Genomic DNA, 16040 nt, shown 5'->3' with positions numbered 1-16040 from the left:
TGACTGTGTTCCTGTTTATGGCTCCAACACCATCATCAAATTTGCAGATGACACCACGGTGGTAGGTCTGATCAAGGATGACGATGAGTCAGCCTACAGGGATGAGGTGCAGCACCTGGCTGTGTGGTGTGCCACCAATAATCTACAACTAAACACCCAGAAGACAAAGGAGATCATTGTGGACTTCAGGCGGACTAGGAGTCATGCACACACACCCATCTACATCAACGGAGCTGTAGTGGAGCATGTGTCGAGTTTCAAGTTCCTTGGCATCCACATCTCTGATGACCTCACCTGGTCCCATAACACCTCCACTCTGGTCAAAAAGGCACAGCAGCGCCTTTACTTCTTAAGGAGCCTTAAGAAAGTTCACCTGAATCCCAGGATCCTTGTGGAATTCTACCGCTGTACCATTTAGAGCATACTCACGAACTGCATCTCAGTATGGTACAGCAATTGCTCCGCATCTGACCGCAAAGCACTCCAGCGGGTGGTGAAAACTGCTCAACGGATCACCGGCACCCAGTTAACTTCCATTGAGAACATTTATCATAAGCGCTGTCTGGGCAGGGCAAGAAACATCATCAAGGATGCCTCTCACCCCAACCATGGACTTTTCACCCTCCTCCCATCCGGCAGGCGTTACAGGTGCCTACGCTCTCGCACTAGTAGGCTCAGGAAGAGCTTCTTCCCCGAGGCTGTGACACTTCTGAACGCCACACCACCAATCTAACCTGCACCTGCTTATTACTGCACTGGTCACAGTACTTTACACACATGCATTTGCACTACTCATATTTTGCACAGACTGCACATTGTCAAAGTTATTACACTATAAACTGTCTAAAGTTGTTACTATACAAAGCACAGTAAACTATTTCTATAAAATATTGCACAACTGCTATTTTGCATAGAATACATTGTTCTATCAATACTTTGCACACTCATCCAGCTGTATTTATTTATTACCACTGTTCTCACGTTTCTGCTGTTCATAATGTGTATATATAATCCTACATTGCTCTGTTCATAATGTACATACAATCCCTACATTGCATTCCTATTTATATTCTGTATATACTCTGCTCAATACTGTATATAGCAATTCCACTGTACATTCTGTAAATCATATCTTCACTTACTCTGCACTTATATGTATATAAAACACTATATTCTTGCACTTCTGGTTAGATGCTAGCTGCATTTCATTAGCTCTGTACTTGTACTCTGCATAAATGACAATAAAGTTGAATCTAATCTAATCTAATCTAATCTACTTGATTTCATAGTATAATGCTTGACTGACTGATGTTAAGAGTATACTAAACTCTTTATTTTAGTAAACTAAAAAATGTACTAGCCAATGGCGATTCAATTGCCAAGGTGTCCGTAGAGGGTAGGTGAGTGTAGCAGAGCCATCATTTTGGTGCCCAAACCTGCCTGAAAATACAAGCTGCAGGTTTCTAAAAATTGCGCCTGGATACAGGGTGTACTGACTGCTTACCTGGAGGTACACTGTAGCGGGTGGCGTTACTAGCGTCGGGCTGGGGTGAGGCTTTGCTAGGCTCGCGAGGAGAGAGTCTGTACGGAGAACCCGGTCTGCCCACTCCTCCGAGAGATTCCTGCTCCATAATCTTCAGGTCATATGGCATGTAAGTGTATGGCTTACCTGGGAAAGGACAGAGAAAAAAGATACTCACAAACACCAAGCAGACAGGCAAAGACACAAAACAGGATGTGTCAAGTGTCCTCTCTATTTGCGATCAAGAAAACATCTTATTCAAACCATACAGACTCATCATGCGTTAATCAGAAGAATAGAAGATATAAAAAGGTTAATTCAGTTCTATCATTGCAAATGCACTTGTAAGAGAAATGTCAAGGTTTTTAGAGCTACAGGCTGCCGGTCTGCAAGGACGACATTGAGCAAAACTTGGTGTTTCTAATGGATATCACTACAAGAGAGTGACCTAATGTTCCTTTTGGTTGGCTGCTTCTGTCTGGCTCTATCAAAAACAGCACTGTGTTTCTTAGCGGAGAAGATCAAAGTCCACTGTCTCTCTCCTGTGTGCTCGACACCCTTCAAAAATCTGTTTTGGAGACCCATTATAAAACAGAGAGGAGGAGGAAGAAAAACAGAAAAACGTCTGTCTTTACTCAAACTTCCTGGCATGTAAAACTGAGCGAGAGTGCATGAGAGTATAGAACAGAGGCACTACAGGCACATCACAATCTATTTGTTTTGCAGCGGACCATCTGCTTGTCTTTCAGTCGGTTTGTCTCAGGGGTGATTCTGTAACCTCAATTTTGTATTGTTCACTGCTCTCTTCCCTTCAGAAACAGTTCCTTTGGTCAGGATTTCTCCCAAACAAAAAAGTGCCAAATGCTCTATTCGGTTGAGATAATTTTTCTATTGTGGATGTTGGATTAACGTCATAATTACCAAAGCTTCTATGTAAATTTAACCCCTTATTAACTGCCAAAACATTAACATTTCTGGACATTACATGAACGTTAAGATTCATTCTATTCTCAAGATTCTTCTACAAAATAAAAAAAAAAGGCAATAAGCAAATTCACATGTTGGTTAAATCTATGTTGGTTAAATCTATTTTGTTACTGTGAACAATTCACCTTTTAAAAATGTAAAAACAACTCTATCTTCCGAAGAAAATGACTTGTCTCTGGTGGCAGATGCTGGACTTCACCAATCATTTTAACCCCATCCCTTTCTTACAATCACCTGCAAGCTCACATTCAGATCTGCCTCAACTCAATCAACATCCAATAGGTATATCCAAAAAAAGATCTGTCGCCAATTCATTTCTTTATGACTAAACGCCTGCGAATCTAGGCCATTCGAGAATCTTAAGTGACCAAAGAGCAAAGACAAAATAAAGCGACATTTCAAAACTTCTGAGACTGGATTTAGGGTGTTTTCACAATTTTCTACATTCACCTCAAGTGTTTTAGTGCACTCTCTCTCTTTCATTCTGCGTCTGACTCACCTTCTCGGTCCACTAAAGTGGGGCTGTGGGTGGTGACTCGCTGTCTTCGGTCAGACTCGTTCTGATCCAGTCTCTGTTTGTCCTCCTGCACAGACTCATGTACAGCTTTGATTTGGTGCTGGAACATAGCAAAGCCGCTCAACGGTCCTCCGGGTACGCTGCTGTGACCGAACGGAGCTGAAACCTAAACAAACCGTTCAGGAACAGAGAGGATTCAAATGGGGGCTACATGCTGGACTGATGTTTAGCAAAAATGCTCCATTAGTAAATTATTAAATATTTAAATTTGTCATTTAAAAGGTGCATGACAGTTGTTTGCTTAACAGCAAGATGCTACATTCTCATGAACATTGTGAACAGCCAATCAGGGCCTCGGTTAGATTAAATCCATTTCACAGCCACAACAGACACCTACAAACAGCAAAACTAATCAGCCCAACAGAGCAGCCAAAACGTATTTTCAGTCGTCATGATTTCAGTGTGGAAAATCAATTGGTATTTGCTGATTCGTTTGCTGATTGCCGCAGAGGCGAATCACAACGCGTGATCTGCGGAGGTGGAGATGGAGGCGGGACTCACGTGGCGGGGTGGCTGGGCCCTGTCTCTGTCCAGAGGGGCATATCTGAATGCTAAGTGGGGGTAGAGGCTATGGGGACTGACCATAGGGGGGATGGTGGCGGCCCGCTGCTGTAGCTGCTGCACGTTGAAGAATTTGGCTGAGGACACGACCACTGAGCCTGCAGTGCCAAGCAATGACGGCTTCTCCAGAGAGAAAAGTCTGCCACAGAAAGGAAGGAACAAGAGAATAAAATGTATTAGCTACTGACACTCTACTGCTAGTCACATTTAAAGGGGTTTTCACTCATACACAACAACACAGAGACCAGAAATAATTTTTAGTTCATTCATAGACTATTCGCCTGCTTTTATAAAATACTAGCTCAAGCACGTTCCCATGCTGGACAACTAAATATTTATTTAGGTAAATATAACAAAAGAAAACAAAAACTGTATTTAACAAAAGTTGAAGCAAAATAAATAATTCATTACACATCAGAGCTCAACAGTAAGGTTTTTTTTTTTTTTTTTAAGGCTACAAGAATTGAAATTAATTACTTGCATTTCTTATTTAAATGTATATTTTTTTATTATTCATATCAATATTACTGAAAGCCCCATTATATAATTTTCACACATATACATTATCTTTCAATAAATAAATCACCACCCTATCCATGCTACTAGAAACCAATAACACTGCATGTATGAAAACTCCACCACAGAACATGAGCAGCGGCTTCTCACCTTTGTCGGTCAGGTTCAGCCTCCACATCCTCATCCGCACTACAGGTGGCGCTAGAGTCATTATCAGAGTGGTGTTGCTCCGCCTGTTTCTCCTCCTTGTCCTTGACCTCCGGCTCAGTCTTCACTTGCACCTGTGCTCTTTCGCTGCTCGGAGCAGTCATCTCCACATCCTGTGGCTCACTTTTTGGATGGATCTGCATTTCATATGCTGAGCGTGTGCGCTCATCCTGAGGAAGCCCGTCTCCAGCTCCTCCTTCCGGACTCTTCTCTACTTTCACCCGTAGCTCGTTATACGGAGGCTCCTGGCCCTTGGCATCTGCAACTGAACCTTTGGTTGCTGAGACGTCCTGGTCTGACACGCCATCCAGAGCTGAGTTGGGATGAGTTGGAGTGTCGGATTTGGAGAGATCAGACTGAGATGGAGATGGCGCACTCTCTGTGTCCGAACTGTTATCAGGACCTGAGGAAAAGAGATGAAAAAGCGTATGATTGAGCCATCACATCTTCTTTAAATTCATCATTCAGCTGTGCAAAGAGGACACAGAATATCAAACCCAATCTATTTCAATCTCTGCTACAGAAACACAAAGGCAGAGAAGCAGAAAACCCAAACAACCCTGCTGTGACAGATAAGAGGCGGCATTTGAGGCCACCATTGCTGCACACGGCATCACGCAATCAAGTTAATGCACTTCTGGACAGCAAACATCCTTTGGCTAATCACTACCTTTCCACTCTTGCCATGTGATGACACACCCTCTAGGGCCACAGGAATATTATAACTTAAATTGTACAATTTAACTGTTTCCTATTTTAATATATATTCCTGTAATGGCAAAGCTGAATTTTCAGCAGCAATTAATCCAGTCTTCAGTGTCACATGATCTTTTAGAAATCATTCTAATATGCTGATTTGGAAAGAACCAGGTTGCAAAGAACCAAGTTGCCTCAAGGGCAACTGACATCTAACATCAAGGAAGCAACAATACTTCACTCTAAAAAAAATGACGACTCTCCCTCATTTATAATTATTCCTGTGGACGCTCTCTGCCACTGTCACAGTCTATCTGTTATCTGTCCCTCTGAGAGAGTGATGAAGGGTAACCTGCTTGGCTGTCAGCAGGTGCTACTCCAAAAAGCAGACGAAAGCAGAAAAAGATAGAAGGTTTAGGGTAGGAGTGAAGGGATAACAGAAGAAAGAAGGAAGCAGCTAGCACATGACAAGGGAAGCAGCCTTGCAGGTTGTTTCAGAGAATCTGAACAAGGTCTATACTGCACCAGGGCAGAGAATGATGTTATTTAAGAGGAAAGGGAGTAAAGTTGAGTGTTTTTCAGTTTACTGAATTAATATTTTTATTTAGCAAGGATGCATTGAACAAGTTTAACAAAAGATTTCTACTCCAATAAATGCTGTTCTTTTGAACTTTCTATTCATAAAATGTTTCCACAAAGATAATAAATAGCAAAACTGTTGATAATTAGAAATGTATCTTGAGCACCAAATCAGCATATCAGAATGATTTCTGAACCATGTGACAATGAAGACTTGAGTCATGATGCTGAAAATTCTGCTTTGCCATCACAGGAGGAAATTTTCATGTGAAAGCAACTACTCTTATTATGTTTAAAAAGCAAGTTACTCAATATGAACCTTTTGTGTATAGAACTGTATAAAGACTTGAAGTTGTGTTGTAGCACTTAAAAAAAACAAAAACCGGCCATATCTGAATAAAAGCAGAAACATCAAACATGCTCAGCAGAAGCACTCAGTTTCCTTACAGCATACTTTTTTGAGGCTTTAAAGCTAGGGAACGCTTACATAAGAGTGAGTGTGGCACACAGAATTAGTCTAGATCTCTTATCCTTTCTGCACATTGCCCCTATTTCCACTCTCTTTTCTTTGTGTTTGTCTTATTCACTTGTTTCCTCTCCCTTTCATCCACCTCTCCCCCACCCGGCTGGTTCTCTCCTCATTTGCTCCTGATTCTCACTCATTAAGCATACAGACAGAAGTAGAGGGAGGATGTTGACCTCTGTGGCCGTGTAGAGCGGTCTGGGGTTTTGCTGTCAGATCTAATCAAACGCACTGCAGTCAGACAGGTCAGCACACTGCTACTACTGCTCCCTCACTTCATCTCTCTTTGTGTGTCAGTCTGTCTGTTTCTGCTCTCTTTACATTACCGCCCCGCTGCTTCTCTTCCTCTCTGCTCGATCGGACTCTGGGTTCATGGGTCACAGAGAAAGAGACTGACAGCGATGGGTTTTAGGGTGTTTGTTTAGGCATTAGAGCTTATGTTGGAAGCAGCTGACTGTAAAATATTTTAAATCACAGAGAGAGATCATACCATCACTCTCCTCATCGTCATCAGGCGCAGGATCGCTCTGCGATGGGTCTCGATTTCCACGGAGCCGCCGGGAACCCTGCGCACAACAACATAAGAGGTGCAAATCGTAAAATAAGATTATGTTAAGAATAGTTCACAACTATAGATTACACCACATGTAAGACATTTTTGTCTCCCTACAGCACCCTTTCAGTGATGCTACTTTCTGATGCCACTTTTAAGTATCATGCTTGAAAACAGCAAAGCCACTGTTACTAGTAGGAAACTAGTAACTAGGAAAGATATAGATATAGACTATTTTTCAAAATTTTGGGGTCAGTAAGATTTGTTTTTTTAAAGAAATTAATCATTTTATTCAGCAAGGATACATTAAATTGACCAAGAGTTACAGTAAAAATAATTAAATTAAATGCTGTTCTTGTGAACGTTTCCATTTCTCAGATAATCATAAGAAAACAATGTTTCCAATGATTTCTGAAGGATCATGCGATACTGAAGACTGGAGTAAAAAGACTAGAGTGCAAATTCAGCATTACCATTACAAGAATAAATTGCACTTTAAGAAATAAAAAGAAAACGGTTCATTACAGTTTTTTATTATTGTATTGTTGATTAATTAAATGCAGACTAAATGAGCAAAAGAGACTGCTTTCATAAATCTTACTGACCCCACATTTTGTACAGTAGTTTAAATATCCAGACACAGAAATAGTGACCTCCCAAAAAAATTAGCTTTTTGTTTGGATGTAGCAGATAGATCTGTACCTGTACCTTGTGTTGCCGTAGTAGATTGTCAAGGTTGTATCGTCTCTTGTTGTTGAAGTAAAAGTTCTTACATTGAGCTTCACTCTTAGTGCCTACCGTCTTAGCAATGGCTGACCAGTTCCTACCATGTTCAACCAGCCCTGTGCACAAGAGAAAGTGGGTAAGGTTATTAAAGAGTAGACTGGTCACTGGAGTCAAACAAAACCCTTAGTAATTAAATGCTTACATGTATTACTAATGGTTTTCTTGATGGATGCAAGGAGCCTAATGTTACCCACAAGATCGTTCAATAGGTCCCGCTGTAAGATGAAAATAACACCCTCTATCTATCAGCACCACTATTTAAACACATGAAACATGGCAGGGTTTTAGTTAGCAATGACTGTGCCACTCCTCCTGCCTTGGTGAAAAAGATCAACTTTAGATTAAATGAGTAAAGTGACTTTACCCTGCGAATGTGTGTGATCTGTATTTGTCTGTTCAGGGATATAGTACACATGACCAGGACCACACTAGGGATGTAACGGTATGAAAATTTCTCATCACGATTATAGTGACCAAAATTATCACGGTTATCAGTATTATCACGGTATTGTTAAAATGTGCTGGAGATGTTCAAAAAGTACCGACACATAAATCACTTCACCAAGTTTTATACTTAAAAATCAACAAACAGCAAATAAAATGACTTTTTGTTTGCATAATCACTAAAACAATAACATTACCAATGAGGTCTGGATTTTAAATGACAACTTGACTGACACCAGTTTAATAGCATGTTCAAATAAATAATGTAAATGTTCAAATAAAGCTTTGAAAAACTTTCATATAAAGTTAAACCTCACATTTCAGCCTTTAAAGAAAAGAGTTAAGTCAAAATGATAATTGATTAATAAATGATTATATGTATTTTATTTGCTCCATAAATAATTCTATATAGCTTATCTGAATTGTTTAAATGTGTAGAATCCACATAAGCTTGTTTTTCATCAACCGGTCAAAATTTACAGCAGGTCATGCAAATATGGTCCGTTTTTTGGCCAGACAGAAACTGCACACAGGCTGCATGTAAATAAGTGTCTGTAAATCCACTCTCTGACAGCAGGTGGCGCTTTATACGGAAAAGCTGAATTACAGCTGATTCCCGTGAACTCCGCGAACAAAGCAGTATTGTGTTTAAGAACACTTCCTTTAGGTATTACATGGAGCTGAGATGAAAACAAAATGCCATCGAATCGTTTCTGAAGACAGTCAGATCCTTCAGAGGTACATTCATATAATTAATTCATTGATATATTCATTTGTATAATTCCCTCAGCACTCTTTTAAAACCTCCCAGCTTTTCCGCCCTATTTTCATTCAGAACGAAACTACTCTGCTGCTGTGCGCTCGTGAGACTGGTACTGAAAACTCTGCTTTATGCTGGACAGTATTTATGTATCGCGAGTTGTTCAAATCACGGTAACGTTAATCGAATACGGTTTTAATGATAATTAAAATATGAAACGGTAATACTAATTGTGGGGAATTTTATCATGATTTATCGTCAAACCGGTAATCGTTACATCCCTAGACCACACGCATGCCAACAGCAGTTGTCAGCTTCAGAGATCAAAAGATTTACACTGAATAAACACACTGTTTTTCCAATGTATTCCTTCTTTGTTATGATATTGTAAGTGATATCCATAAAGTACTCTAGCAACGCAAACAGGACAGATAATAAATGACGTCTGTGATACTGTATGTGGCTTTGTGTTCACAAATCAAAGTTTGGACTAGGGCTGTAACGATATACCGGTATGACGGTCTATCGCGGTTTGAACGTACACGGTTATCATACTGTAAACATTTCCATATCTACGGTTTAAAAAAAAATTTATGAAAAAAAAAATATATATAATCATCTCACCCGCGCATATGCAATTTATTTCGGCTGCTTCACGCTTCTGAAATGACAGAGACAGAGATGGTATCTAATCTCCATCCCCCGCTGAAAAAAAGTTTAAATTTGCAGTATGGGAATACTTTGGATAAAAAAAAAAAAAAAAAAAAAAAAAAAAAAAAAAAAAAAAAAAAAAAAAAAAAACACGAACGTGGGGTTGTCCTTGAGGACGAATCCAATTTGCATAAAATGTGGATGCAAAGTGGCTGCAAAAGCAGGCAATACATCCAACATGTTCGCTCATATACGTGGACATCATCCCTCCGTGCAGATAAAGTTATGTCGCATTTATAACAAGTTATAAGGCTGTCAAAAATACAGCTTGCGCTAGAGAGAGCTGTTTTTGACAGGGTAAAAACGGTGTTGTTTTACACTACCATTGAGAAATTTTAACCAAACTATGTTACAGACTTTTCATTAAGACTCTAAAGAATCATATCAACTTGTGGAAAATGGGCATCCGATGACCCCTTTAAAGGGATCATGAACTGAGAAATGTAAATTCCCTTGATCATTGCTCTACATAAACATTCTATAAGTTTCAGAACTCAAAACTTTCTTGTTAGTCTAAAAACTGCTTATATTGAAGCCAGTCTGCCAAAATGAAAGCTTGTGGAATGTGCCCCTTTATGACATAGTGTGGCTAAACACCGCCTCTGCAGAAGATGATCCAACGCCTGCTTCTACAGCACTGCCTGTTTAGCACCAACCCCTGATTCGCACGTGTAGTGTAAATAACAATAGAGACTAAAGCAGGTCTATGCAGAAAGGAAACAATAAAATTGCTCCGAAGACAACAGGGCAGTGTACAGTGCCAAGTTATGGAAAAACAGTCTTTGCATCGCCTTCCTTGTGATCCACACATTAGGAAAGAGTGGATGAACTTTCATTTGAATTTTACCACGGATTCGTATACAAACAAGGCACAATTCGACACAGGATCTTCAAAACAGACTCAAACTAAAATACGATGCTGTGCCGAATATATTGGATCCGACAGTGATGTCACACCACACAAGTGTGAGTAACTGTTTTTATTACGTGGTCATTATTGCTTTTAGGGGTGTGCACAAATATTCGGTCTGTATTATTCGAACAATAAAAACACTATTTGAATTTTACTGTGTGTTAATTTGCTGGCCGTAAATGCAGGGAATCCATGATAAATCCTAAGCAGTTATAACTGGTGGCGCTGTGGAGCGTGTTAACAAGTTGATAGTATTTGATCACAGAATGTCGTCATCTGCCTCGCGAAGTTTGGATTTACTTTGATCTAAATGATCTTACTAAACGATCTGACAAAATGGAATTACTTCTGATCAGATGAATTAGTGAAACTGATTTATCATAATATCACCACCACAATGAGAAATCAGATGAAATCCAAACACAGTCGACTGAGGAAAGACGGCTCTCCATCACTGCATTCACGACTGCAGGTAAGCACAGCTGTACTCGACTGAGCCGAGAAGAGCGCATCTGATAGTGAAATGATCTTCAGACATATATAAAGTTTCCTCGAGGGAGAGTGGTTTAACACAAAGCACTAAGAAACTGTTAACACACGTTATCTTTGTCAGCACGTTCTTATTGTTATCAGACTGAGGAACAAACTTTCACCCGAGCATGTGGATATTATTGTTTCTCTCAGAATTAATACCTGAAACAATGTAAACACAATAAATATAGACTGACTCGAGTATATACGTTCTGTACTGTAATTGGCACAGTCTGCTTGATTTTTCCGTTTGCTCTGCTTGATCTTGAATGCTTTTTTAAAATGTTTTGTTGTTTACACGTTTTCAACCAAAATAAAACCTTGAGATATAATGTAACGTAGTTGTAGAACATGGTTATGTAACGGCTAATCATAATCGTGACAAAAACTTGATAATTAAAAATAACGTCTTTCTCATTAAACCTCATTTAAATAAACAAATATTCGCTTTTTTATGAGCCCAAATATTCGAATGCAAATTTTTTGTAAAATGCCCATCCCTAATTGCTTTGTCTGTTATTATAGATTGTTCGATATGTACTGAGTATTTATATGTTTTTAACCTAAATCACAGCAGTGTCCATCTGTGAAGGATGTAGACTATGAAACAAACAACCGTTAGCCCAGAATAGCAGTGGGCGTTTACTTTTACAATCTGCCACGGATATTCAAACAGAGCGTTCTGATGAAGGGGGTCAAAACAGGACAGAAAACAGCATATTATTTCTTAATTATGATGTTTTTTGATGTAAAAATCTTGGTAACATTAAAAGAGGACCTCAGAGAACAGTAAAAAAAAAAAAAAAAAAGGTTCATAAACATTTACATTTAGTCATTAGCGGACGCTTTTATCCAAAGCAACTTACAAATGAGGACAATGGAAGCAATCAAAATCAACAAGAGAGCAATGAAATGCAGGTGCTATAACAAGTCTCAGTTAGCCTAACGCAGTACACGCAGCAAGTTTTGTTTTTTAATTATATAATAAAAAGAAAACGGATAGAATAGAAAAAGAAGAGCAAGCTAGTGTTTTTCTTTTAAAAAAAATCTACCAAATTATCTACCAAACATTGTACAAATTGTACAAATGCTCAGTAAACAAGCTGAGATGGAATTCAGATGGCCTCTTCTCCACCTGCCACATCTCCATCTATTTGTACGCATATCATCTTAAAAAGATCATCAATGGATCTTGTTAGCCGCTAACCGGTCAAAGCTCCTAAATGTACTACTAAGAACCAAATGTCCTGAAATGACACAGGTTTAAAAGTGTTTGTCATTTGTCAAAGTCCTGCATAAAAATGCCACTGTGTTTGACTGAATCTGTTATCGCATGTTGTAGAAGTTGGCCACAGTGTGCTGGAAAGGAGGCCACAATCAGCACCAACACTCATAATGAATGTGTGGGGTATACTGATTGAGTACTCATGGTGTCATGAGTACTGAATTAATCACCGCAAACATCATGGTTCAAGATCAACCACCTTGAGCCGCAGTGGTTTACCTTGATACGGTCCGATCTCTTTTCACTGGCCTTGTGCAACAGAGTAAAACCTGGCTTATGCTAGATTTGATAAAGCAAACAAGAAGGTGCGTGATTTAATAAAATAAAAAAATTCTGATGAGCTGTATATTTTCTGCTCATTGCCACCTGTTGTTTCAGCAAACAGAGCAGCGCCTCTCAGGTCTGCTTGGCAGCTACAGTGGTTCTCAACAGAATACAAAACAACACATAGTTCTGGCAAACAAATACTGAAACTCAGTGTGCATTTCTCCTAGTCCCCAATCTGTCATGTTAAGACTGTCCTCCAATTAAATTGAACTGTGCAGTGACATTGATGGCTCACCAGAGGTCTGTGCAAAAGATACAGGGAGAAACACACACAAAACACACCTTCATGTTTGTTCCGCAGTGGATTGAACTTCCCTTCCACTAAAGAGAGGACTAAAAAAGACCACAAAGAAAGAGGAAGTAGAAGGAATGCACTCAGATGACCGCAGTCTGACCTGAAAACACTTCTCCAAACTCTAATGCTTTAAAGAGTCCTAGGGGTAGGGGTGTGTTAATGCTTCTGTGAGTGCTTTTAATTTTTTTATTTATACAAACACTTATTGCACTTAAATTAGTTTATCTGTCAATATATATCACCTCAATACCACGACTAGGGATGGCTCGATACCATAATGTTGGCTTCGGTACGATACCAGAATGTAGTACCTCGGCATCGATACTAAATCGATACCATAGGTGACAAATAACCAGCCTCAAAAAATAAGTGAAAAAATTTATTATTATAAAAATAATAAATTTATTATCGTTTTAATAAATTAAAAAATATATATTATTAATAATAATAATAAAAACAGATTCATATGTTAATACCTTCTCAAACTGTAACAAAAAACCTAAAGGGAACAGGTTACATTTTGATGTTGGAGAAAAAAAAAAAAAATAGGCTAACTGCATTATAAATATATTCAAATCTTATCTTTTCAGTGCAAACACAGTGCAAACTAAATGTCTCCTAAAAAAAAACCTACCGGAAACATAGGTTTCATTTTGAAGAAAAAAAATAGCACTGAAGTTGCGCAATTGATGCAACAAATGTTGCTTTATTGTAAAGTGTTATTCTAACAGTCAAAGTAATGTTCAAAATCATGTTATTATTTCTCTCTCTCAGATTGTTTTCAGATTTCAGACTCAACCAAAGAAAAAGCATTAAATATAAATCTCACTCTCTCACTTGCTTTATATTAGTGGTCGGCAGCACGTCAGAAACATTCCCTAAATATCATTGATACTAAAATTAATATAGCAAAACTCTTGCTCAGTTCATACCCAATTAAAATATGATTGTATGAAATGCAAGTGCATGTATTACGTGACCAAAACTTCATTGATTCTAGCGTGTCTCACGCACATTTGCGCTTACTGTATTACATCTGAATGTGCGTTGATCAGATGTAAATAAAAGGTCAAATCAAATCTGAATTTATGAATGATGCACTCACCTGTCGATCTCTTAATTGTTTGAAAAGATCAGGATGAGCAAGCGACAAATGCTTAAAAAGATTTGATGTGTTCCTGTGGCAACATGATTTAGGCCTATAGCAACGCTTGCATACAGGTGCAGTAAAGGCCAGTTCCTTCACCTTTGTCATCTGTTTTTTATCCAAAGTAATGCCATATTTCACTTCTACTGTTCTCTTTATTTATTAATTTTGGGTGCGCTGAGTTTCATCTGTTTGATCCATCGCGTTGTTCTGTTGTCACATTTACCAGTTGCGCAGCAATTTGGGAAGCACTGCCACCTACAGGTGCATTTTGCAACAGCAGCGTATGAAATACCGAATTGAGCAAAATTATGATATCGTACCGTTTGAAATATAATATATACCGGTATTTTTCCAGTATCGGTATACCGCGCATCCCTAACCACGACTGAGGTGCCCTTGAGCAAGGCACCGAACCCCCAACTGCTCCCCGGGCGCTGCAGCATAAATGGCTGCCCACTGCTCCGGGTGTGTGTTCACGGTGTGTGTGTGTACGTTGGATGGGTTAAATGCAGAGCACGAATTCAGAGTATGGGTCACCATACTTGGTCGTATGTCACTTCACTTCATATGTGTGTAAATTTTCTTAATGCAAAAATGTGTGTGCCTTCATCTTTGGATGGGTCACTAAAATTTTCAAAAGTGATATATAAATAGTCTACGTTACATTACAAATCCATAATGATCAGGGCCCGTATTCATGAAAAATCTTAGTGCTAAGAGTTTATTACCTTGTAATAAAATTAAGAAAATTCTTAGAAATGCGGGTGTTTCCTCTTAAAATGAAAGAAAAGATCCTAGTAAAGAAAAACGTAATTCAGAAAGCATCTTAACCCTTAAAAGAGGTCTTAAGGTCCAAAATTAGGAGTACGGACTAGGACTTTTAAGAGGCTTAAGAGTTTCTTTAGCAGTGGAGAAAATGGATGAAACATGAAGAGGGAGAAGAAATGAATTGCACACAATGCATGACAGTGAGTTAATAAAGACGCTACACATTAGATCGTGCAGGGATCATGTTTGTGACCGATCTTATTAGAGACACACTAACATCTCCGACACTGCACAGAAATGCCATAGCACCAGAAATGGAAGTAAATCACTACATTGACTACATTAAAGGGGTCATATGATGCGATTTCTTGTTTTCTTTTTCTTCAGTGTGTTATGTAGCTGTTTGTGCATGTATAAGATCTGCAGAGTTACAAAGCTCAAAGTCTCCCACAAAAGGATCTATTCTATCTAAAATAGAAGGCTGATCCAGACCGGGCTAAAATGGCACATTCAAACACGCCCGCATGTGGAAATATTTGCGTAATACCGCCCAAATGTTCATGCAAAGAAAGAAGGCGTGGTTTCAGTAACCGCAGAAGTGTTGATGCAGTCATGTCAGGGAGACGCTGTGTGTTTCTATGCGAATGCAAAAGCACTTTATTTGGTCTTCCGACAGTAGATGCAATTAGAACTCATTAAGATTTGTTTACAACAGAACAGCACAACCCAGATGTTCGAATTTGTGCAATAGATTTTAAGGATGACAGTTTCGTGAACAAAGGAGAGTACAAGGCTGGCTGTGCACAAAGGCCATTTAAAAAAAAAAGAAAAAAAAAAAAGGGTCAATTCAAGGGCTGCCACTAACGACTTTTTATTTCGATTAATCTATCGGCTAATTTATCGATTAATCGATTAGTCTAAACAATTCATTTCCCCACAAAAAAATCTACAATTTTAATTAAAAATATTTTATTAAACCAAAATTAAATCCAAATTTCTATGAAATAATTTTTTTAAAGCAAAAGTGAAGTGCAACAGAGTGCAAGAAGCAAGTGTCCATCTCAGTCCAAATCAATGAAATCAAAGTTCAGTATTATAGTGTAAGAATGACAACATATCCACGTGTTCTAGTCTACTACTAATACAATTATAATTAAAAAAAAAACACTTTACCAGAAATATTATTTACCAGAATTTATTTAGGAGAAAAATGGAAATGTGCAGTATTTAAAAAAAAAATAAACACTTTTTTTATTTTTATAAAATCAATTAATTGGAGATGCTTTTGATTATTAAAATTTAATGGAACCATTAAAATGGAATCCAGAAAATAATGGAAAACAGAATTT

General features: G+C 38.5%; 1 protein-coding gene across 10 annotated transcripts in view; it reads right to left on the bottom strand.

The window, feature by feature from the left end:
- The window catches only part of LOC306869629 (nuclear receptor corepressor 1-like), a 109713-nt gene that overhangs the window by 28631 nt on the left and 65042 nt on the right, over positions 1-16040 (bottom strand). For 6 of the 10 annotated variants that reach the window (XM_079416447.1, XM_079416451.1, XM_079416455.1 and 3 more), the window contains 6 exons: positions 7424-7563; positions 6659-6734; positions 4314-4773; positions 3588-3786; positions 3009-3192; positions 1505-1669 (listed from right to left, as the gene is read on the bottom strand). In XM_079416447.1, the coding sequence (XP_079272573.1) occupies positions 1505-1669; positions 3009-3192; positions 3588-3786; positions 4314-4773; positions 6659-6734; positions 7424-7563 (1224 nt within the window). The remainder of the gene's footprint in view (positions 1-1504; positions 1670-3008; positions 3193-3587; positions 3787-4313; positions 4774-6658; positions 6735-7423; positions 7564-16040) is intronic. The other 4 variants (XM_079416450.1, XM_079416452.1, XM_079416453.1 and 1 more) reach the window with 3 other exon arrangements.

The sequence above is a fragment of the Barbus barbus genome (genome assembly GCF_936440315.1).
Source record: "Barbus barbus genome assembly, chromosome: 5".
In the NCBI taxonomy this organism is placed as follows: Eukaryota; Metazoa; Chordata; class Actinopteri; order Cypriniformes; family Cyprinidae; genus Barbus; species Barbus barbus.
Note: the sequence above shows the minus strand (reverse complement) of the source record. Positions and strands in the feature narration are given on the sequence as shown.